The sequence below is a fragment of the Rana temporaria genome, chromosome 2, assembly GCF_905171775.1.
Source record: "Rana temporaria chromosome 2, aRanTem1.1, whole genome shotgun sequence".
Taxonomy (NCBI): Eukaryota; Metazoa; Chordata; class Amphibia; order Anura; family Ranidae; genus Rana; species Rana temporaria.
The window spans coordinates 92,665,713-92,690,133 of record NC_053490.1 but is presented as its reverse complement, the minus strand read 5'-3'; the positions used below and the strand labels follow the sequence as shown (position 1 = coordinate 92,690,133).

Sequence of the window (24,421 nt, the reverse complement as noted above, 5' to 3'; positions counted from 1 at the left end):
ATTTTTAATGAATTACTAACTGGATTAAATGGTGTTTTAACATCTACCCAGAGCGAAGCCTTACATTTTATATTATCGTCTCAAAATGTGATATAGGCACTTCATAATTGTACGTTCCTTTCATTCCCTCCAAATGAGTAAATGCACAAAACCTATATGATTCTCTTACCTTTAAGCCTCTGTGGAGCCTGTTCTTCAGAACACCCAGGAATTCTCCGTGGCTCAAGCAGTTGTCCCCATCCAGGTCAAAGATCTTAAAAACGGTGTCTAGCACATTTTCTGATAGTTCCTGGCCTGTTGCCACTTTAACAGCTCTCTTGAATTCAGCTAGTAAAAATAAATGATAATTATTTTGTATTACAAAATGTCAAGAAACACAGGTAGTAATGTCAATAATAAAAAAAAATCCAGATTGCCCCCCACCCCCGGAGAAGTACAGTGTCCCTAGCTGAACAAGCAGCCTACTATTTCTACTGAATACAGATGTTGGGTGTTGAAGAGCTGCTGTGAACCAGAAGGAAGTATCCAGGAAGGGGCGAACTCTAGCCCCTCTGTACCGCAGCGGACCACATGGAAGTGACCAGAGTGGGCAGGGCAACACGTTTTGAGGCGGAGAACCCCTATAATCCATCAATTTAATCCCCCGACACCAACAGCCTAGAATATAATTCACTAATATACATTTTCCCCCCTCTTTTTGTTATATGAATGCACTGCCCAAAACGCATCAACTTATTGTCGTTGTCCCTTCCCCCCTAATTTAGTTTTATGTATGCACTGACTTTATGTTATTACATGCAATACTATCTGACACTGTAATTATTAGTATTATGCACATCAAATCTCTGTTGCTATTGGTATCTATTTATTCCAGCACTTCCTGGTGTTGGGCAGCCTTAAGAAGTGTTGCCACGCCCATACTTCAGTGTATGACATCACGGTAGCCCAGACCTTCCATGATGCTTCCTTGAGGTTTACAGCGGCTCCCAAACAACAGAGCAGCTTTAACATCTTAACAAACCACCCAAATGCGGGAAGGCTGCCATCTAATGGAATTGTGTATATGCTTTCATCACAAACATCATTTATCTTTTATGGTTATTTAATATAAAGAACATTCAAATAAGATTCCATCATGGTTCGTGTGGATGCAAAATATCAGGAGAAGATATTATCTCCTCATTATAGAATCTTATAAGGAGGTTAATGACTGACAAAGCCAGTTGCATCCACCAGACAATTAATTATCAGTTATGTGCTGACTGTAGCTAGCCATGCACTAAATTCTCAAATTTCACAATCTGACTCAAGAGGAGACCACACATGAATTTGGCAGTGTAAGTATTTGACTCTGTTGTCCAATTTATTTACTGGTATAGGTGGAATTCTGGCATATAGACTGTGGTGATGAGCACCCTTGTGTAGGTAGGCTTAGCCTTTTGAAACAGCATCCTGCAGTGAAGTGTGTTGTGTAACATAGATGTAAACTCCAGCTGAAGGATATTTTGTTTGCTAAAACATGGCGTACCATCTGCTTTTTTTTAAATGAGTACTTTTATCTTCCCTTGTTTCAGTGTTGCAGATCTCCTGCAGTCTCTTTGCTGCCGTCTGCCTACTGTAAATCCAGCAAGGGCTGCATGTTATTCCTCAGGGAGGGTTTCCTGATAGTGTCAACAGTGGACTATGAGGTTGATATACTAAAACTGGAGTGTGCAAAATTTGGTGTAGGTCTGCATAGAAACCAATCCGCTTCCAGGTTTTATTGTCAAAGCTTAATTGAACAAGCTGAAGCTAGAAACTGATTGTTTACCATGAACAGCGGCAGCGGATTTTACACTCTCCAGTTTTAGTAAATCAACCCCATGTCTACATAGTGTGCATTGAAACAGTCGTTTGTAGTCTTCAGCAGAAGATGTGACAGGGTGAAAATACAGCCGCACAATTGGGAGAAACTGTCACCTTATAAAATAAGTGCTTAAACAATCTTCATAGCAGAATCACCAGTTATTATTTCAATTAAAGCTAAAGATTTAAAAATTTAAATTTCTTTTGAAATTACATCAACACGTTAGTAATTAGGTTTGCATCCATTTTAATATGTTTCTATTGTATACATTTGTAAATAAATGAATACTACATCCACATAATAGAAAAAAAAGAAAAGAAAAGACACCTTAAAACATGTTTAATTGCATTGTAATGGGCAGTTTTGGCATGATACAGTGTTTTTGATGTTCTCACCTAATTTCACCGCCCGGTTGGCCACACTAAACATCTTCACCGTGATGGAGAAATCCTCCAAGTTGTTCATAAAATGATAAAAGCTCTTAAATTCCTCCAAGCTGATGTTCTGGAATTGCAAAGTGTTACAATCAGTATAAAAAGCACAATTTATGCATTGAGTATTTTCTGAGTGCGCAAAGAGAGGCTGTATAACTTTATATGTATGTTACAACAGCACGGTGATACCAACATGCAAGACAAAAAATGATGGCCAGTCCAAAGCAAAGCCCATCCACTTGACTACAGCTTGCATACTGCCAGACACTAGAGGTAAGGCAACACAGAGCATAACAGTATTGTAATAAAAGGTAGTCATTTATAAAGCATGTGTGCTAGAGAACTGCCCATCTAAAATTCTAATTAAGGGCAAGTTCACACCAGATGCAGTTCCGTGTGCATTTTTTCTGCACTAAAAATGCATGCACAGTGTTTTCCATGTATTCCAATGGCTCTAGTTGGCTCTGGTTCACACCATGCAGTCAGTTTCCGATCAGTTTTCGGTGCAGAAACTGACGGCATGGTGTGAAATAAAGCCAACTAGAGCCATTGGAATACATGAAAAACATTGTGCATGCATTTTGTGCAGAAAAAAAAGCACACAGAACTGCGTCTGGTGTGAACTGGCCCTTAAAACACAACCAAACTTTCAGAGTAGAATTGCTAAATACATTACAGGCACATGAAAAACAAAAAGGTTTTCAAAGTCTTATAGTATTTTTTCTATTTTAGAAAACAGCCACAGTCTAAGACAGGGGTCTCCAAACTTTACAAACAAAGGGCCACTTTATTGCCCTTCAGACTTTAGGAGACCCGGATTGGGGCCAGCAAGGGAAGAAAAAGTCACGGCCCGGCATCAGTGAGAACATATATGGCCTCAGGGTTGGTGGTCAATAGGAAGAGGAGTATTCCCCCTATTAGTAGGAGGAATAGTATGCCATCATTGGTATGAGTGGATAATATAGTGCCCCATTGTTTGTGTCAGTGGGAGGAATTGTGCCTCAAAGCCCGGATAAAGGCTAGCAAAGGCCTCGGGCCGCAGTTTGGAGACCTCTGGTCTAAGAAATACAGCCCCGCCAGCATGCTGTAGAGAAGAACCCTTGCTTTCTGTGTGAAAGCAGTAGGTTCTCTTAGAGGTCTGATGTGCCCCCTGCCAAGTCAGAGCCAGAAGAATACAGTTGTTCATTAACATTTTCCACACCAAAGCTGCCATTTCTACCACACATGGCCCATATTGTTGTGCAGAATTATTTTCTAGAGCTGCCACATTTGATTATGCTCCTAAAGCAGAGAAATCATGGCGGTCACACAGTCACGAGCCCTGCCCGCCTCCCAGAATGCCAAACCCCTTAAATTGCTAGCAGGAGTCGGCGCCAAGGGGTTAAATAATCAAATGCATTGTATTTAGGAAAGGCTGTGGTCATAGAAAAGTCACCTGTAATGGTTAAATACCAGAACATGTCCTTTGGATCAACAGTGGGTATTGGATTGTGTATATGGAAGTTTTCTGTGTTTTTTTTTCTATTGGTTGAACTAGATGGACTTGTGTCTTTTTTCAACATATGTAACTATGTCCACGTTGTAAAGTATGCATTAAAGAAAAAAAAAAAATCTTAACTTGCAGAGCTTATAGTTATTATGGTAACGACAGCATGAGTGAGACACCTGGCAGAAAACAGAATGCTAGGAGGGTGATCAGAGGCAAACATTGCAATGTTATTTTTATTGGCTCTCATAGTAATAGTTGCTGAACACACTTCGCCTGGAGGAATCCTGGATTTCACATTCTGCCAGTAGATGTCATTGTTCTCCTCGTCAGTGAAGAAAAGCAGCCACTCTGCAAAATCCTCCTTTCTCATGAAGTTCAATCCCTTTGAGAACTGGGCAAACTCCATTTCTTGAACTTCTGTCTGTAAATTCTCCATAAATCTAAAATAATAAAGGATACAGACATATTAAGAAAACAAAATATATCCCTCAATCACTGGTACATATAAGCCAGAACAGGCAAAAACAGAGCCCTTGTAATACATGTACAAAGAGTGATCTCATTAAAGTGCATCTGTAGCCTTGAAGCAATCCGTATGCTGTAAAGAAGGTGGGGTATGGGAGGTAGGCACTAGATGTGTTTTCCTTAAAGTGAATGCAAACTCACATATACCCAGTGAATTGAACAGCCTCAGATGATACACAGACATAAAAAAATCATTAGACTTACCGGTAACTCTGTTTCCAGGACAGCCCTTGAGAGATGGAGCTCCTCCCTGGACAGGAAACACATCACCTCCAGCTATTTAAAAAGGCAGTCCCTCAGGCATCTGGTCAGTTTTTAATCCAAGAACCGAAGGACGGAGCTGAAATACAGTTAATACCGTACATGCAATTTATTTCATCTATGTACATATACCTACTTAACAAATAGGTTGGGAACGTGCTGTCCTGGAAGACTCCTGGAAACAGAGTTACTGGTAAGTCTAACTCTGATTTTCCCAAGGCGTCTTCCAGGACAGCCCTTGTGAGGATGAGCAAGTACTCACCAGTTTAGGGTGGGACAACTGCTTGGAGGACTTTCCTCCCAAAGGCTTGATCTTGATAACTTAAGACGTCCAATCGATAGTGTCGAATGAACGTGGACATGCTTGACCATGTGGCGGCCTTGCATATCTGCTCCGGGGGAGCGCCGGCTCTTTCTGCCCAGGACGTTGCCAACGCCCTTGTAGAGTGTGCCTTCAAGCCTTATGGAGGGTCCAAGTGCAGAGTTTTGTACCCTTCCATGATGGGCATCTTAATCCACCTGGCTATTGTTCCTTTGGAAGCCTGTTTTCCCTTCCGATTTCCTAAAAAAAGAACAAACAGGGCCTCCGATATTCTAAATTTTTTAGTTGCTTCCAGATAGACTAGGAGGCATCTTCTGACGTCTAGCCACAGAAGTTGTTCCTCTTTGCTATTTGCAGGTTTATTGCAAAAGGAAGGTAGTATGATGTTCTGATTCTTGTGAAAGGAAGAAGCAACTTTTCGAATAAATGACTGGTCAGTCTTTAAAATAATTCTATCCTCCAGTATTTGCATATAAGGTTCTCCGATTGACAGAGCTTGGAGTTTGCTGACTCTGCGAGCAGAAGTCACAGCGACTAAAAAGACTGTTTTTAAAGTAATCAGTTTTAAGGATGCCTCTGATATTGTCTCAAAGGTATCCCTAAAGACTGCTTTTAAAATAATAGACAGGTCCCATGCCGGAACTTTACAGCATAGGGCCGGGCGTTGCTTTGCAACTGCTTTGCAAAACCTATTAATAAGCAGGTCCTGCTGTAAGGATCGCTGTACATAGACCGATAGCGCAGCGATTTGTACTTTAATTGTGTTTAAAGATAACTTTGTCAATACCCTCTTGTAGAAACTCCAATATTGTTGGAGAATCGTATTCTCTTTTGCCATTTTCTGTTAGCCAGAGATAAAATTTCTTCCAGTGTTTAAAGCGGAGGTTCACCCTCAAAATGAACTTTCCAGCATCCTTAAAGCGGAAGTAAACCCATCAATTTAACAGTTTGAAACAGCAGTTACATTCCTGGCATGCCGGGAATGCTAACTGTCACATTGGTTGTGCTCTCAACCAAACTGTCAAACCATCCAATGGCTGGTGTCATAACTGATCACATATGCAGCACATGGCAGTTGAAGATTAAACAGAGAATAAGACGCACCTTAGCAGCCGTCAATCAACTCCTCTTCGCTTAGAAACGCCCATTCCCCGCAGGATTCCCCGCTCGGAGCCGGAAAACAAGGGCTCATATAACGATAAGTACAAGTAAAAAAAAAAAAAACAGCATACTGCAGATGTTGGCAGTATGCTACAGCTAATGTCAAAAAGTGGATTTTTGGGTGAACCTCCGCTTTAAGATAAATTGCTCTGGTATTTGGTTTGTGACTTTATTACAGAGTTTTAATCACTCGGTCCGATAGACCCTTGGATTTCAGGATGTCTATTTCAGATACCAGGCTGCTAGTTTTAGCATGGCTGGATTGGGGTGCCGTACTGGACCTTGAGATAGCAGGTCCTGACTGCACGGTAACATCCAAGGTGGTCGTTCTACTAATGATAGCAAAAGCAAAAACCACGCCCTTTTCGGCCAAAAAGGGGCTATTAGGATAAGAGAAGTCTTCTCCATCCTGAACTTGGAGAGGACTCTTGGTAAAAGATGTAGAGGGGGGAAGGCATAAGTTAGGGTGAACGTCCATGCGTTCTGGAGGGCATCGACTGCCACTGGTTGATCCCTGGTAGTTTCTTCTCTAGGCGACTCCATGTGCCCTGTGCCCACTGTCCATCCAGATGGGCTCCCCATCCTTAACTGCTGGTGTTCGTAGTCAGGACGTGCATAGTCAGGGGGTTCCATAGCAGACCTTTTTGTAGGTTGTTTTGGTTTCTCCACCACCAGATGGCCTGTTTTGTTTTCTCGGGTAGGTACACCTTGTCTTCCAAGTCCTTTCCTGCCAAATTTTGTAGGAGGAATGACTGGAGTGGTCTTTGGTGGAACCTGGCCCATTTGACTGCTGCAATGGAGGCTGTCATGAGGCCTAAGGCTGACATTATTTCCCTTATTGTGACAGGGAGATTTGTCTGTATTTGCGCTACCCGCTGACTCAGATGATCAATTTTGTCTTGTGGGAGAATGTTTTTTGTTCTGTTGAACTGATTATGTAGCCCAAGAACAGGATCTCCTGTGAGGGAATGAGGTTTGATTTTTCCCTGTTGACGATCCAGTCCAACGGAGTCAACCACTGTTGGGCGACCACTAGAAAAAAACTTTGTGGGAAATTACTTTTTCTTTTCTGGAAAAGTCTTCTTTTTATCCGCTGTATGTTCTAATGCCCTGTACACACGGTCGTTTTTCCAACTTCATCATTAAAAACGATGTTGCCCACACGCCATCGTTTTTGAAAAATTATGAACAAAGCACGGCGACGTACAACACGTACGACGGCAATCTGCTTTTAGCCGATTTCTTGTTAGTAAAAGATGATTCACGCTTTTTTGTCTGTTACAGCGTGATGAATGTGCTTACTCCATTATGAATGGTAGTTTTACCAGAACGAGCGCTCCCGTCTCATAACTTGCTTCAGGGCATGCGCGGGTTTAAAACGTCATTTTTGCCCACACACGATAATTTTTTAAAACACGAAAAACGACATTTTGAAAGAAGCCGAAAAACGATGTGAAGCCCACACACGATCATTTTAAATGACGTTTTAAAGAATGTTTTTTTCATGCCGAAAAACGGCCGTGTATGCGGCATAACGCTTCGTCTAGCGGGGTGCCAAACAAGAATTTACCTGAAAATGGAACGCTACATAAGCGCAATTTAGAGGCGGTATCCCCCGGCCAGATTTTGAGCCAAAGAGTTCTCCTGGCTGCTACCGACAGTGAAGCCGCCCTGGCTGAAAGTTTTACAGATTCAGTCGCGGCATCTGCGATAAAACCTACTGCTTTAAAAAGCATGGGAAAGGATTCTAGTAACTCTGCTCTAGGGGTACCTGCCGTCAGGTGTTCCTGTAATTGTTTAAGCCAAAATTCAAAATTACGGGCTACACTCGTAGTTGCTAGGGCAGGTTTAAGGTTGGCCATAGCCGTGTCCCAGGATGTTTTGAGGATCACATCCCCTCTTTTATCCATGGGATCTCCTAAGTGTCCCATGTCATGGAAAACTAAGTCCGAGTGTTTTGACACTGGGGCATCCAGTTTTGGAGACTGGTTCCAAACTGCACTGGGGTCCTCGTCAAAGGGAAATCTTCTTTTCAATCCCCCTGAAAAGATTGGCCTTTTATCGGGTTCTTCCCATTCCCCAAGTACCAAATCTGACATCAGTTTATGTACTGGGAATACTTAAGGTTTTCTTTTCTCTAAACCCTGATACATTTTATCATGTCGTGAGAGTGAGGTTTTTTCTTCCTTCAACTCCAACTCCAACGTTTCATGAATAGCCCCTACCAATTCGTCTACTTCCTCTTGGGAGAGTTTGAATCGGATGGGTGTGCGGGAGTCATCCTGACCCTTCTCCTGCCCAGAATCTGACTGGGAGGAATCCGGGTCAGTATTTCTAAGGGAAATCTCCTCATTCTCCACAGGTTCACCTGATCCTGATGCTACCGGAGTAGGAGAGGTGGGCACCTCTGGTTGTCTAACCGTTAAAGGAATTTGCGTATCTGCAATAAGTTTCCTGAAGGACTGAAAGGTGGACTGCATCTCATCCTTGAAAGATCCTAAAAATTTGGTAAGAGGGGAATCCTCCTTACTGTTTAGTACTGCTGTAGTGCAAGGGGCACATAGGGTTTTAGTGAAGGTAGATGACAGATTTGTATTGCATGTGGGGCACTTTCTCTTGTATCTGGAAGTGGACCTTGTGCCAAGTTCTTTTGGGTCCTTCTGAGCAGTGTAAACAAAAAAGATAGAGAGAGCTTTAGTGCCTATGCAGTAAACCTCCCCCATTCTAAGGTGCCCACAGAGCTCTAGGTAGTTCCCTGATCTCTCTGAGAGAAGTCAGAGTGGATGCATCTTTGCAGAAGGCAGATGTCATGAAGGACTGGAGGAAGCAAGGTTTGAGCTTGACTCCAGGAAACTGTTCCGAGGGACAGAAATTGCGCAGCAAGACGCTAACAGAAGAAGCTAGGTGTGTGCTTACCATTGAGAAATGGGTAGTTCTGCGGAACTAAACTTGGGCCTAAGCTAAAGGCCTGAAATAGCCGGATGGCAGGAATAAGCTAGGTGTGTGCTTAAAGTGAGATTTGGAAGATACAGAAATGGTGGAACCCCCCTGCGAGGGCTGCTATTTGTATTTGTGAACTTTTAAATAAAAGTGGACTACCAGGCCATTAAAAACTCAGTTCTGGATTGGCGTACTCACTGGAAAACGCATCTATCACTGGAGTCTAATAACCCCAATCTTACAGTATATATATATATATATATATATATATATATATATATATATATATATATATATATATATATATATATATATATATACACACACATTTTCTTTTTTAAGAGGTGGTACTTGGGTCCACAACACATTAAAAAGACTCACTAGAGGGACAAACTGCTGCAGGCATCCAGTGCAAGTTGTTCTAACAGGTGAAGCTTCAGCGAACTGCTAAAGTTATACAGAAAATATTGCAACAGTGCTAAAATGGGGTTATTCACTAAAGTTTGGTATAAATGTACAGAACATCGGCAGGTTCAGCAGAATGACTGGCTTCTGTCTAACAGTCCAGCGCTTGATCAGTGTATGCAGCTAATGGCTGCAGTGCTGATCTGTGTTCTGTTTCAGAATGTTGGTTGAATAAAAAAAAAAAAAGTGTATATCATGCTGAAGTTTAGATTTACCTGCTCACTCTTGATACATGACATAATATATTCAGTCTTCCAAGCCTTGGCTTTAACTGGGGGCTATGAGAAACTTTTTAGGGCAGACCATATGATTTACCAGGTTTTTGGGAAAGTCAATTAATAGCCAGGAGAATGCTTCACCACTGGGTGGCTCTGTGGACACTGGGCCACGTCCCATCAAGATCCAGAGAGAAATTTACAAGGAGAAAATTTACAAATCAGGTACAAGCATTTAGATCAATAAATGGGTACATTTTTATTTGGGAAATGAATATAAAAAGACAACATTTAAAACTGAGTCATATTACAGTGCATATACACTGTTTCTTTACAAAGATATACCAATTTAACACATAGGGTTGGCTTGATTTCCTGATACAGAATATGGTACTATGTCATGTGACACCTATAGACAATCTGTATGGTGACAATTACTCGGGCACTGCTGTAACCATGGCTAATTGCTTCCTACTCAACAAGTTTTGCGCTAAAAAGCACTTTCTCAGGAGTTTAAGCGGATGTACAAGTTGATATAGAAGTGTAAAAAGTAGGTAAGTGGAAGTGAAAATCTTAGACACGGACATGGACCAAAAAGCATATATGGGGGCAACAAGGTGCATAAAGTTATTTGTCCTTCCTGAGATCACTCTGGTAAACTCCCTTGTTCTCATTGGGTTGGACACCATATCCATCTGGGCAGAGTGGCATTTAAAGGCTTACCATATTAATTAGATTGCCGATACCCTGGCTATATCTGTGGCCCCCACATTTGATTCTGTGGGACACTATACTACATTCTCTAGCACCAACGTGGGTGGTTTAGAGAAACTTGATAATGCAACATATGCTGTATGGGGGAATCCAGCCAACCTATTGGTTAAATTGGTATAGCTTTGTAAAGAAACAGTGTATATGCAATTTGATGGCTCCATTTTAAATAATGTCTTTATACATGTATTTTCAAATACATTTTTGTGTCTGAAAAATCTATTTTATCCTTGCAAATTTGCTTTTTGGGATATATAGGAGGTTGTAGTGGGTGTACTCAGGGATATCTCTCTTACAATAAACATAAGGTAACAGTGTTCCCAGATCAATGCTTAAATCAATACAGTAAAACCTTGGTTTGCAAGCATAATTCGTTCCAGAAACATGCTTGTAATCCAAAGCACTTGTATATCAAAGCATTTTTTTTACAGGATATAAAGGAGAAGAGAGGCACCTCTAAGTGTAGCAATACGTTGCTAAATGTTGTACCTTCATTAAATGTAACCATATTGCTACACTTAGAGGCTCCTCTCTTCTTTTTTTTAAACTCTGTTGTGACAGGACGCTACTCTTATATAAAGACATTGCTTGTATATCAAGGCAAAATTTATTAAAACATTTTGCTTGTCTTGCAAAACGCTCTCAAACCAAGGTTTTACTGTACATGCCAGAGAGATGGACTGTGCTATAAAATAAAAACGCCTAAATGACATATCCATATCCTGGGCAGATAAACCGTGTTCCTTTCATATAATTTAAGGCTTAATTCCGCCCCCCCCAGTTCCAAGTTAAAAATAGGATTTAATGGTCCAAATAAGAACACAGGGTACACATTATTTGGTTGTTTAGAGGAACATAATGTTTTGGAAGTTGAACTGAAATTTGTTACGGAGAAATGCACAATTGAATGATTACTTTTATTCCAGGATTACTTAACCACTGTGCCTCCCATACCTGTTCACCCCTATGGACCAGAGCAATTTCTGCATTTCTGCTAGGGACCTATTTATTCAGCGATATCTTTATCATTACTAAAGATAACAGGATATTGTTTTTTGTTTTGTTTTTTTTAAGGAGAAAGCTTTTTTTTCATCATATTGTCTTGCAAATCACCCCCTATCCTTAGACAATAAAAAACACAACAAACCACACTTTTTTTTGCAGGTTTCGTTTAAAAGTAAATAGGTGTTACTGCATATAAACATTCACATTTTTTGCACATTTAATTGGGAATTTGTTCCCTTTTAAAATAAGGCAAAAATTATGATTCTGGTACAAAATATTGCAAAGTTATTTACAAATGAAATAGTGTTTTTTTCTTCTTAAATTTTGCGCTTTTTTTAAATGGGAAATGTTTCAATATATCGGTATGTTAAATATGTAAAAATATTAAACAAAACAAAAAAAAAAAAGTTAAAATATTAATGGTTAAAAAAATGGAAACAAAAAGGAGATGGAGAATGAGGATTTAATTAGGGCCTGATTAGAGTTTATTAAGGGGTTAGAATTAGGAACTTTCTTTAAAATGCCATGTTGCTTTTTTTTGTACCGACTTCTGCAGAGAAGTTCATTCCTTTGATCTGCGGATGAATGAACAAAAGCATACAAAAAGTATGACGTTACTTTGCATCTTTCCATATCTGAAGTAGTGTGGTTTATATACACCGATTCAAACTGCTTTTTTGACACCTTATATACAGTGATCCTGGCTTTGATTTATCAATCACAGCTGAGAATTGCTGTATATTGGGAGAGGGAGTCCCAGCAGCAAGCCAGACACTGGACATGCTACACACATCCTGTGTACAATGATGACTTTTTTTGGGTGTGTCTGTGTCCATTTTCCCATGCAGGTACAGCATTTGCTGGTTGTATGCCCCACGTATGCACACTATTACGTCTGCTGACATGCATGGGGTGCCACTGCCTGTGCAATGTTGCTGGCAATGTGATAGTGAGATCCAATGTATGCGTGGTAGTGACTGGTCTTCAAGGTATTTACTAAACACATAGGCATGCACACAGGTGTGCGGCTTTCTGCCTCGCCGCCGGCTTCTCTTCGCTCCCACCAGTTGCTGTGGGGGATGTTTCAGTGAGTGATTGGTACAGATAACTTATTGTGTTCATTCATAACTGAGACTTGGTAAACTGTGTTTTTGCATGAACAGGAAGCCGCTTAGAATTTCCCATTCATTCACTGTCCAGTGCAGCAGAGGCTTCAGTTAAAAGGACTGGGGAATCTCTATCCTCTGTTCCCTTCTCTGTCTCCCTTTTTTTTTTACAATTTACAATTTTTCCTTTTGTTTTTTTAGGAGCTCCATTGGGGGAGCGCCACTGACTGACACCACCCACTGTCCTACTAGCACCAATCTCTGCTCTACCTACACCGTCCAGGTTATAATACATTTTAAAATGTTTGTTTACATTTATTCATAAAAGAGTGTGTGTGTGAGAATATACATACTGTACATACAAACACAGATGTGTTTGAGCTTTGGGATGCACACCCTAATGAAATAGACTGCGCACACCCATGAATGCACATGTAGCTGGCGGCAGTCAAATGGCAGTGATGATCTGTACATTCGCAGTAGCAACATGAAAGGCTGCTTGCTATTGCACATGCATGGGTTACTGCCACCATAATTTACTGACTACACACTGCTGTGCATGCAGTAATGGTCACTGCGATGAATTCCTGAAAAATTTGATCTGCAGAACATTACATGAGGAGAGAGCTCAGGATTATCATACAGGCTGCAGTTGAAGGGCTTCAGTATGATTTGGCTCGCCGTGCACCTCTCTGTGGTGGTACATTCCTATAGATAGGTCACATGCCATCTAATTGCATCTGCCTCACCCCTGCTCCATGTGCTTCCCAGAGGGCCATACTACCGCTGCTCTATGTGCTCCCCCTCCTGGCCACTTGACCCTGCTTCATGCCACTGCACCAACCTGAAAATCCCAACTGTCTCCACTGCCATTATGCACAATAACCCACTCATTGTCACGCAAAAATGTACTGACAGTCACTGCATTAATGTGCAATACCCCACTCTATGCCACTGCACCAAAAAGCAATATAGCACTTACAGCCCTTGCACCAACGTGCACATCTGTACTTGCCATCACTGCACCAACATTCACGCTCCACTCACTGCCTAATGTTTACTTGCCAACCTCTGCAGTTGCCACAACAGAAATGTGTATCTTTGCACTTGTGGCTACTGCACCATCACGCTCTTCTGCACTTGCAGCCGTTGTGCCGACAGAGCTCTGCACTTGCATTCACCGTTTTAACCCACACACACACTCGCCACAACATTTGACTCTCATCTTCTCCCCCTCAACCTTACCACCTCTTCTGCACACCCCCACTTTACTGCACTGACACACAACTCAGCACTTGCTACCATTCTGCCAATGTTCCCATTTATATTCATATGGGTGGCATGGGGTCGACAGCGTCTGCTGGAGTCTGACATTGCACCTGTGATTCACTGATCGAGGGTGCAATGCTTTGCATACTGCAGTGTAAAAAAAAAAAAAAATGCTATTTTTTGCATGCAAAAACATGTGTAATTTTTTTTTTTTAGCCTTTACATTTTCTCCTGAGACAGTTTTACGAATAAAACCCACTGTACTTATGCCATCTAGAAAAAAGTCTTGGATCTATTTAACAAAATTACCACTAGGGTGTGCTGCTGTTCAATTTAAACATAAGATATTTTCACACTTTACTGCACTGACACGCAACTCAGCACTTGCTGCCACTCTGCCAATGTTCCCATGCATATTCAACATGTTTGAGAAAATGGCACATTTTTGCTAGTTCTATACACAAGGATATTTTTTTTATGTATTTACATTTTAAATTTTTAGTACATTTTTGTTGTGTAAGCATCCCCCTCACCCCTCGTCCCATGACAGCGGGCAGTGGTTCTTCACATTTTTCATCTTAAATGTGCACCCTCACAGGGTGACACTGTGGATGCACTAGTATGCATGTGCCAACGTCCCGATATATTTGAAATGGACACCAATTTGAACTAGGAGATTGGACTTTAACCACTTGCTTACTGGGCACATAAACCCCCTTCGTTCCCAGGCGAAATTTCAGCTTCCGGCACTGCGTCGCTTTAACTGACATTTACGCGTTCGTGCGACGTGGCTCCCAAACAAAATTGACGTCTTTTTTTTCCCCCACAAATAAAGCTTTATTTTGGTGGTATTTGATCACCTCTGTGGTTTTTATTTTTTGCGCTATAAACAAAAAAAGAGCGACAATTTAAAAAAAATAATCGCAAAAAGCGACTGGTTTGTGCAAAAGTTATAGCGCCTACAAAATGGGGAACAGAATTATGATTTTTTTTTTTTTTTTACCAAGAATGGCGGCGATCTGCGATTTTTATTGGGACTGCGATATTGCAGCGGACGTATCGGACACTTTTGACACAAATTTCGGACCACATTTATACAGCGATCAGTGCTATAAAAATGCACAAGTTACTGTATAAACGTGACTGGCAGTGAAGGGGTTAACACTAGGGGGTGAGGAAGGGGGTAAATGTGTATCCTGGGTGTGTTCTAACTGTGTGGGGGGAGGGGGGTGACTGGGGGAGGTGACCGATGCTGTGTCCCTATGTACAAGGGACACAGATCGGTCTCCTCTCCTCTGACAGCACGTGGAGCTCTGTGTTTACACACAGAGCTCCACGTCCCTGCTGTATTACCGACGATCGCGTGTACCCGGCGGACATCGCGGCCGCCAGGTACACGCATCGGCTTCCCAGCGATGCGCCGGGACAGTGTTTACCCGCTGCGTGCCCCCCAGAAGCGCGCGCGGGTAATGCACTTTAAAAGACGTCCAAAGACGTCCACTTGGCACCTGAGAGCCGCGCTGTTGACGTCTTTTGTCAATAGCGCGGGTCTCAAGTGGTTAAATGGCACACAGGTAGTCAATGTAAAAATATAAGGGTTTTTAATTTAGAAATCTATATAAAAGTACATTCATAGGTAACAGTATAGTACTCATCGATATATGGCCCAGAGTAATGCTATATCATCACTTCCAAAGGGTTACAATTATATAAGTAAACTTAAATTGTAGGAGGTACATATCCAACAAACAATAATGGTATATGAAGTGTATAGCCTTAATCATGGGTCCAGTATGCTAATTTTTTCCTTGCTCTGCTCTACATGTTTTGCGTGTCGAAACGCTTCTTCAGGAGCATGATGGTAAACAGGTCATATTGAGTAGAATAACACGAACCTGGATACCAACACACTGGCCTATATCTAAACCAGATAGCCAGTTGGGTTTGTATAAATCATAATAAAAGACAGCAGGGTATTGAACAAAACACAGTCTGCTGATAAGCAGAAAAAAAAGAGGATTCCTTCCAGGTATATTCAACTCTGAACGCCACAGGTAATACACTGATATGAATCTGGTGTGTGGGCTGGGCAGGGATAATCTGTCCAAAAGACTAGCCCAAAGAAAGTAACGTAGCCAGGCTCTAGAGGTCTGGCGAAGTTGGCGTGGTGGAGAATCCTGTACATCTGTGCAGTGCTCCACTGCGGCAGATGGCGTGCTGTTCTCAATAAACTACGAGAGTGCTGATGAGCACCTTTGCAGATCGACTCTTCCTGTACTTAGTACAGTAACTGTCTGCCCATATGGGCGGGATGGGGTAGACAGCTGTATCGAGTGTCTGCAGGAGTCTGACATTGCACCTGTGATTCACTGATCGAGGGTGCAATGCTTTTCAGACTGCAGCATAAAAAAAGTACAATTCTAATTTTTTACATGCAAAATCATGTGCATGTTTTGTCTTTTTTTTTTTACAAAAGGTGAACTTGGCCTTTTCCCCTGAGACAGTTTTACAAATAAAACACACTGTAATTATGCCATGTAGGAAAAATTCTTGGATCCATTTAACAAAATTACCACTAGGGTGTGCTGCTGTTCCATTTAAACATGAGACATTTTCACAGAGTACACACGGCATTAGTAGCTGTAGATATCTGCTTTCCTGCAGTAAAACATGCATTTTACAGCAGGAGAATGCATTTTAGGTAAAAATCCTATTCAGTAGTATGTATCTAGTTCACATTGATACACTGCATCTTAGTGCGTTTTTAAAATATATGCAATGCTGAAAGTTGTTTTTACAGTTTTCAATGCTTTTATCTTCAAACTGTATTTCATACAGAGATTTGCAAATTCTCCATGTAGAGACTAGATGAATATCAAGGATTATAATCCGCATCCTCACTGTCAGTTAGCTATATAAAGGAACTGTAAAGTACAAACACTGTGCAGTAATACAAAGCAAGAAGCACTGTCTTTAATAACTAAATGTATAGCAAAAATGTGTTCCATGTATTTTCTGACATCAGATATCAGGATTGTGAATGGTGTGTGTGTTTACCCTAGATTTCTCGCATACACATAGTAAGGGGTTCCAGGGTATATAGCCAATTTGTAGAAAACAAATGTATGGTTTTCTCTGAATCGGAATAAGTTCCGTTCTTGGTCCCGGAGTCCAGAGGCTTTGTAGAGATTTGGGTGGGATGAAGCCTGCATTCCTTGGTCTACATCTTACTTGGTAGCCAGACCTCGTTATTAGTCTCAGCTGTCCACAAGCCTTTTTATACAGTAGGTGAGTTGACTGATGCTTGTGGCTCGCTTGCTCGCTAGGATGTGGCTCTCTGCTTTGGGAGCCTGCTGCTGGGTGAAACCCTGAGTGCTGACAGAATGCTAAATAGGTATAAGTTCTGCCTGTTTCTTTTGAGGAACCACCTTAGGTGGCACCCGGTTAGTTAGAAACCGATGAGATGTTTTGTTTTTATGCAATGGACTTGCTGTACAAAGCCCTCCTGCATTGAAACTATTTGTTTGCAGTCTTGTTGAAAAAATACAAATTGCAAGACAAACCAACTTGGACTGTTCCTTGGTGTGTCGGTGTCATGCATGGTTTACCGCTGACACTACCATTTGAACCAGTCGCCTTACACTATGTGTATACAGTATATTTGCAGACTATACAAAAAGGATTTTAAAAACAAACGCTCCTTGATTAACTTATTTACCATGAGATTTTGTAAAGATTCCCTATTCATCTTTCTAAAACACTCTTCAAACTAACATGTTCTTTACAAATGTACATAAAGGAAAAGTGCTGAAGCTGCCTGTAACAGCCAACTACAGTTACTTCTGTAGCAAAAGCACATGCATAGCCTCAGCATCAAACAGAGGAAGTCTTGTGGTTGTAAACCTTTACATATTTATCCAGTTAAGTGGCTTTGAGTGATACACAGGGATGAAACAAATTCTGCAGTCTTCTCTAAATCTGTTCAAAGTCCGGAAAAAAAGGGGGCAGAGAGCCGACTTTACACTCTGCAGAGCTCAGAGAATAGCTCTGAGGGCTGATTGGAGGGAAGGGACACACCCCCTTTCACACAACACACAAGAACAGAGCTGTGTCTGTCAATCAGCTGGAGGTCCCTCCCCTGTCATCTTTTTACTCTTGGTGTCAGAAAAACATCTCAGAAGTGATTCATGCTGATGGAGGAACAAAGCAGCAGACTGAAATCACACTTAGTGCTCTAAATTGAGACAAGTACACACTATAGAGGGATATGCTTTGTTCATATTCCATATCTGAGGTTTACAACCACCTTAACCTAACAGAAGCATGCTAGGACACTTACAACAGAATGTTGCAGAAATCGGGACTGGAAAACTGCCTCAGCTCTGAACCAATAACTTTACAGGGAATCCCCCGACCTGAATAGTAGAGTCCTGTGTAAACTGAAACAGACAGGTAGTTACACCTGACTACTAGAGGTGCGCATCTTCACTGGTCTCACGATTCGATTTTGATTATCTGGTCAACAATTCGATTCTGCGATGCATCACGATTACGGACACGCTCCCACTTCCTCTTGGGCCGCTTAGACGGCCCTTCCTCCCTGAAATTTTCTGGGACACATCACAGGTCCCAGAAGATTGCCCGAGTATACAGGACAGCGCAGTGAGAAATGCGCACCCGGCTGTGAAGCTGCAACCAATAGGTGGTAACAGGTACTCTTTATGGGGGGGGTCTAAAAGACCCCAAATCCCTTCTTTGCACTTCAAAGTATTCAGATTGCCAAAAGCGGCGATTCTGAATACTGAATATTTTTATAAAACTGGAGCCATTGGCAGCAGAGTAAACTGGAAGTGATGTTGCTTCCGTGTTTACATACAGGAGATTGAAACTAAGCCGTTTCAGACTTTGTGCCAGTCTGTGGCTAGATGCCGGAACAGGCAGATGGAGGATAGGGTTTCCTGGTGGGATGGGAGGCCTGGTAAGAGCGGAAGAAGGGGGGGGGGGAATGGCTCCTCCGGGATAACAACCACAAGAAAAGCACTTGTATATCTAAGCGAACTCCCCATAAGAAATAATGGAAACTCAAATGATTTGTTCCACAACCATTTATTCATACGTCCTTAAGTATATAGTCCATATAAAAAGATTATAGCAATGTGATAGGTTGTGTAACCATAAAATATCCATCCAGAGATGGAAGCCTCCACAAGGGGCTTAGAAGGAAAATCCAGCAGGAGCTACAGAGTATAAAAGAGAAGAAAGGCGCCCAAGTGTAGCAATATGTTGCACCTTCATTAAATGTAACCATATTGCTACACTCAGGCCTCGTACAGACGAGCGGACCGTTTTCATCGGACATGTCTGCTAGCAGATTTTGGTCTGATGGTTGTACACACCATCAAACTAAAATCCCCGCGGACAGAATACGCGGTGACGTGACGGCGACGTGGCGACATTCGCGAACCCGGAAGTTCAATGCTTCCACGCATGCGTCGAATCACTTCGACGTCATGCGCGGGTTCTCGGGCCAGCGGACATGTCCGATGAGTCGTACTGACCATCGGACATGTCCGGCGGACAGGCTTCCAGCGGACATGTTTCTTAGCATGCTAAGAAACATTTGTCCGCTGGAAACCTGTCCGGTCGGCCCGAAAATTGTCCGATCAGCCCTACACACGACCGAACATGTCTGCTGAAACTGGTCCGACGAACCAGTTTCAGCGGACATGTTCGGTCATGTGTACGAGGCCTCAGAGTCGCCTCTCTTCTCTTTTATACTCGTTAGACAGGGTCAGTCTGGGATTTTTTCAGGCTAGCTGGTAAGTGTGCTGGAAATTTTGTATTTGTTTGTGTGTCCCATGCCTTCCTACCCCCGCCCCCCACACTTTTTTTGTCATACATTTTTAATGGTGTGAAAGATCAATACAAATTATTATTAAAAGTTAATCACACTCTACTAGACTTGTTCTGTAAGAAGCCTTGCAGCGTATCCAAGCCTTTTCTGGAGTTCAAAACTTTCATAACTTTCTCATCCTGTTCTTGGACAATCAACATCTACCTTGACACACTCCATTGTAATTAAATTAGGGTGATCAAGTTAACCATCTGGGAATAAATGCTGAGGAAATATTTGTGACACTCATTTTACCTGAAGAAGCAGTTTTGAAGAACAAGTCTGAATACATTAGGAAATGTCCTTCATTTTTTATTCCTGTGACAACATGATAAGAAATGAAGGCAGGTGTCTACAAAATAAGAAGGTACCTCACAGAGCCATAGAAGGCAAATAATGTTCTTCAAAGCATCACTATCTGACTGCACAGTAATTTAACCCAGTAAAATAGCAAATGTAAATACTTTTGGATAAACCAAATGCATGTATAGCTTGGACAACTCTATAAAGAATATTTACCCTTTAAAAAAAACGCCACAAAAGCAAAGTATTCTGTAGATCTAGAGCAGTGGTTCTCAACCTTTTAGTACCGTAAACCCCTTGATAAAATTTTCCAAGTTGTGGGGACCCCTAACAGTAAAATTCTTTTCGTAGCATGGGTTGTCAGCACCCAAGGCAAGACAAGTAATTTGTGCCCCTAACCCATTTAGCGCTCCCTGAGTACCCTCCACTCGTACAGTATTAAAACCTCATATGGTACATTTTAGGATGTACCACTCACTCTTTGTTCTCTTTTCCCTTTTATCTCTATCTATCCTAATTTCTTATTTTTTCCCCCATCCCTCTCTCTAGCCGTCTTTCTTGTTTTTTCTTATTCTTTCTCTCCCTTTTTCTTTCTTCCTCCCCCTCTTTTCCTCTCCCTTCCATGTATTCTCTATTTTTATTCCTTCTCTTACTCCTTGGTGGGGGGAATGGGATGAGTGCTGGGGGGAGTTCTGATCAGCCAACTTAGGTGCTCTTGATCAAGGTCATCTGCTGATCTGAGAACTGTAGTGGGGACTTTTAAAGGCAACTATAATCGCAGGTAGTGTTACCCACTGTCTCCCCGACTTTGTGGTGTCTCGTAGCAGTGACACCTATGCTGAAATCAAGAGCTGGGGTCTCCTCCAACCCCTCCCACCTCACAATCCTCAGAAGTCAGCTGACCTTTAGTCTCTTCCCCCCAGAAATGCCGTGAACTGAATTGGCAGCTGCGAAAAGGCTGAGTGGGCGGCCATTGTCTTTAGGAACAGCCCAGCTGGGTGGCCACAGGCATCAGAGACAGCCCTGTTGGGTAGCCGCAAATAGTCTGGAAGAGTGGTGAGGGCTTCAGGAACAGCCCAGGATTTAATGACCCCTGGCAAATCATTATTTGACCCCGGAGGGGGTCCTGACCCTAGGTTGAGAACTACTGATCTAGAGGAACTGACTTTAAGATGCAGGGTATGCAAGCGGTCCCTTTATGCTATGGAGCCTCTTCACACAGTGTGCATTTTGTACAGACAATAACAAAAACCTGAGAGAGGTTCTAAACTTAGTGTGTTCTGTGTGTTAGTGTCCTGTGGTCTGCAGTACGTAGGCAGGACCAAACGCCCCCTCCATGTGCGGCTAAATGAACATATTGCGAATATCAGGAGTGGCTTTACGGAACATTCTGTGTCTAAGCACTACCTGATTGCTCACGATCGAAACCCCAAGGGCACAGTGTTTTTGGGGATCGACAAGTTCACCGCACATTGGAGGGGGAGTGATTTGGTGAGGAGTATTTCCAGGACCGAGATGTCCTGGATACATAAAATGAAATGTTACACCCCCTTCGGGTTGAACATTGAGGTAGACCTGAACTGTTTTTTAGATAACTCATAACGGGTCAGTGTTACATGTGATTTGTTTGATCATTTTGTCTGAATAGAAGGTCTCAACCCCTTTTTGAAATGAGGGGCGGATACCAAGGAGGTTTCATATACTGTCAATATGTATTGCTAATGTCTCTTATGCCAAATGTGTTCTTTCACTTTGAGGGAGATGATTGTTAATATTGTGTATTTATGTCACTATGTGGATTTATGACTGGGAATGACCCGGGATGGATCCAGTCAGCCGCAGCTTTTTTAGTTTTGTATTTTTACCTTTAAATATTGATCAATGATTTTGGATAATTTTAAGGATTACACTGTCCCGTCGCATTTAAATATGCTGCAGGACTGAGACTGTTGGATCGAGGTTCTGTTATTCTCCCTCGCTCCGTTTTTTAGGCTTTACTTTCACCGGCTGTTTAAATACAGATGCCGTGTCTAGGTAAGCTGAGCTAGACCGTCTAGCAATTTCTTAATGTCCTGTGTTTCCCTTACCCCGTTCAGTGATTACTATGGGTGTTTACTGCGGGTTTCCAGGAACTAAGATGGAGGCTGTGTGGCTATCATTGGATCCTTCCTGAGGTTAGCCCCGCCTCTTTTCTATATTACGCTGTGATTCAGAGCGTCTCCTTACCCCGTGACCAAGTCCCTGTTGAGGCAAAACGTCGGGAGGAGTCGCTCTGACGTCACGAGTTTGCACGTGTAAGGACCCGGAAGTCCGGGACGCACGCTTCTATACAGGCCGGCCGGCTGTGTGTTTTTATGCTCGATACATGCTCATTTTTATAGGATTGATGTAAGTACGCAATCTGCTGTTTTTTTTTACAATAAACCTACATACAGTATTACGCTATTGTGCTCTCCTTGGTTTCTTCATATGTTTTGGAGATCTACATCGGGCTACTACTGAGTGGGGATATACATCATTGAGGCTTCATTATGAGATGAAAGGATCGAATTTGGCCCTGCAGTGGAAATTGGATATCTTTGTCATGCTGATTTTAATTTGACTTGCGGTAAGAGTCAGTGTTACCCATGGGTGGAGGTCTCCTGTCTGTACTGATCACTACGCTGTGGACGTATTTTGCACCTTGGGATCTACTGCTGTTTTCATCACTATATTTTGGGACTGTGTTCAAATCTTTTTGCGCCGTTTTTTTTTTTTTTCTATTTTTTCTTCATTGCACTATGGATAACCATGTCATATTGATATGGTCATGAACATGTATGTTATCACATAATCTCACTGAATAATTGCCATTTATTCCATTGCCACCTATCCAGTGTCTTTTCACATCTTTAGAAGCGCGACTCCCTTTTGTTCCAGGTTCTAAACTTAACTTGCTGTGCCGAAACAAGTGTTTTGTTGCCATCTCAGTACACACAAGATATATTTTCTATCCGTTCTTGTCCCTCTGGTCCCAATCCCCAGCATGGGAAGGGAAGGAAAAGCCAAAAGGATGGTCTAATGCTTCCACAAAAAAAAAACACCACACAACTTGCACCTACAGGTAAGCCTAGATTAAGGCTTACCTATAGGTGCAAGAAATATCTCCTAAACCTGCACGGTTTAGGAGATATTTACAATAATGACAGGCGGTGATGTCAATGGCGCAAGCGTGCTGTTTTTGTAAATGGCATTATTGGGGTTAATGCCGTATTTCTGCACATGCGTGGGGTCCCGCGTGCATGAGTGGGAGTGACGTCATCGCCGCTCCGGAGCGGCGATAGCAGGAAGAAGATGCGAGGGGATATGGCGGCGGAGAGGAACGAGGACATTGATCTCAGGTAAGTGCAACATAATGAGCTAGTATGCTATGCATACTAGCTCATTATGCCTTTCTCTTGCAGGTTCCCCCCCCCCATTTTCCAGGGGGGGGGAGGTGTTTACTTCCTCTTTAAAGGGGTTGTAAAGGTTTGTTTTTTATTTTCTAAATAGGTTCCTTTAAGCTAGTGCATTGTTGGTTCACTTAACTTTTCCTTTAAATTCCCTTCTAAATGTTTTTTTTCTTTGTCTGAATTTCTCACTTCCTGTTCCTCCTCAGTAAGCTGTTCTGGCTGACTAACCCGCAGCCAGAACAGCTCGGATGATGGGGGCAAGTTTACTGAGGAGAAACAGGAAGTGAGAAATTCAGACAAAGAAAAAAACATTTAGAAGGGAAATTGAAGGAAAAGGTAAGTGAACCAACAATGCACTAGCTTAAAGAAACCTATTTAGAAAAAAAAAAAAAAAAAAACTTTACAACCCCTTTAACTCATGGGTCACATCCAATCTCCATAGTAGTACAGCTGAACCTTTTTTCAGATTTGCTGTGAATTCACGTTCCCAGACCCATTATACAACTCAGAAGTCAAAGGTATAATTTCCATCATAGGTGTCTGGTGTAGATATTCTGCTTTGTGTAGCTACTTAAAAAAGAAAAAGAAAAGTAAAACTTTGTTTGAGGGCGCTTTGCTTCACTCATGACAACAAGTGCGTTACCTAACTAGAACAGACTCTGCAATAATAGAAAGGGAATGCAGTGTAATATAATATAACACCAGAGGAATTAGAGGCTCTTTTGTCAAGAATGCTGGGTAATGACTGCTGACATTTTATAAATAATGAGAAATGACAAGAGTCAAATATTTATTGAATATGACTAAAACTGGCCTGCACGCATAGCAATATTGGCCTGAAATAGCTGATTAAATGAATTATTCATAGGCGCGCCACAAGCTCGGCTGATAAACTCCATGCTCACAGCTTGTGATGTATGAGGTCCTGCGCCCTGCAGGCAGCTGTGTGCCAACACCCTCACAAGTCAAAAGGAGTTCTGCAGGA

General features: G+C 42.0%; 1 protein-coding gene across 1 annotated transcript in view; it reads right to left on the bottom strand.

Annotated features, from left to right (window-relative positions):
• Window positions 1-24,421, bottom strand: part of MICU2 (mitochondrial calcium uptake 2) — a 538,279-nt gene that overhangs the window by 3,083 nt on the left and 510,775 nt on the right. The window contains 3 exon segments of the mRNA XM_040339327.1: window positions 170-327; window positions 2,242-2,350; window positions 4,038-4,209. Coding sequence (XP_040195261.1) covers window positions 170-327; window positions 2,242-2,350; window positions 4,038-4,209 — 439 coding nt within the window.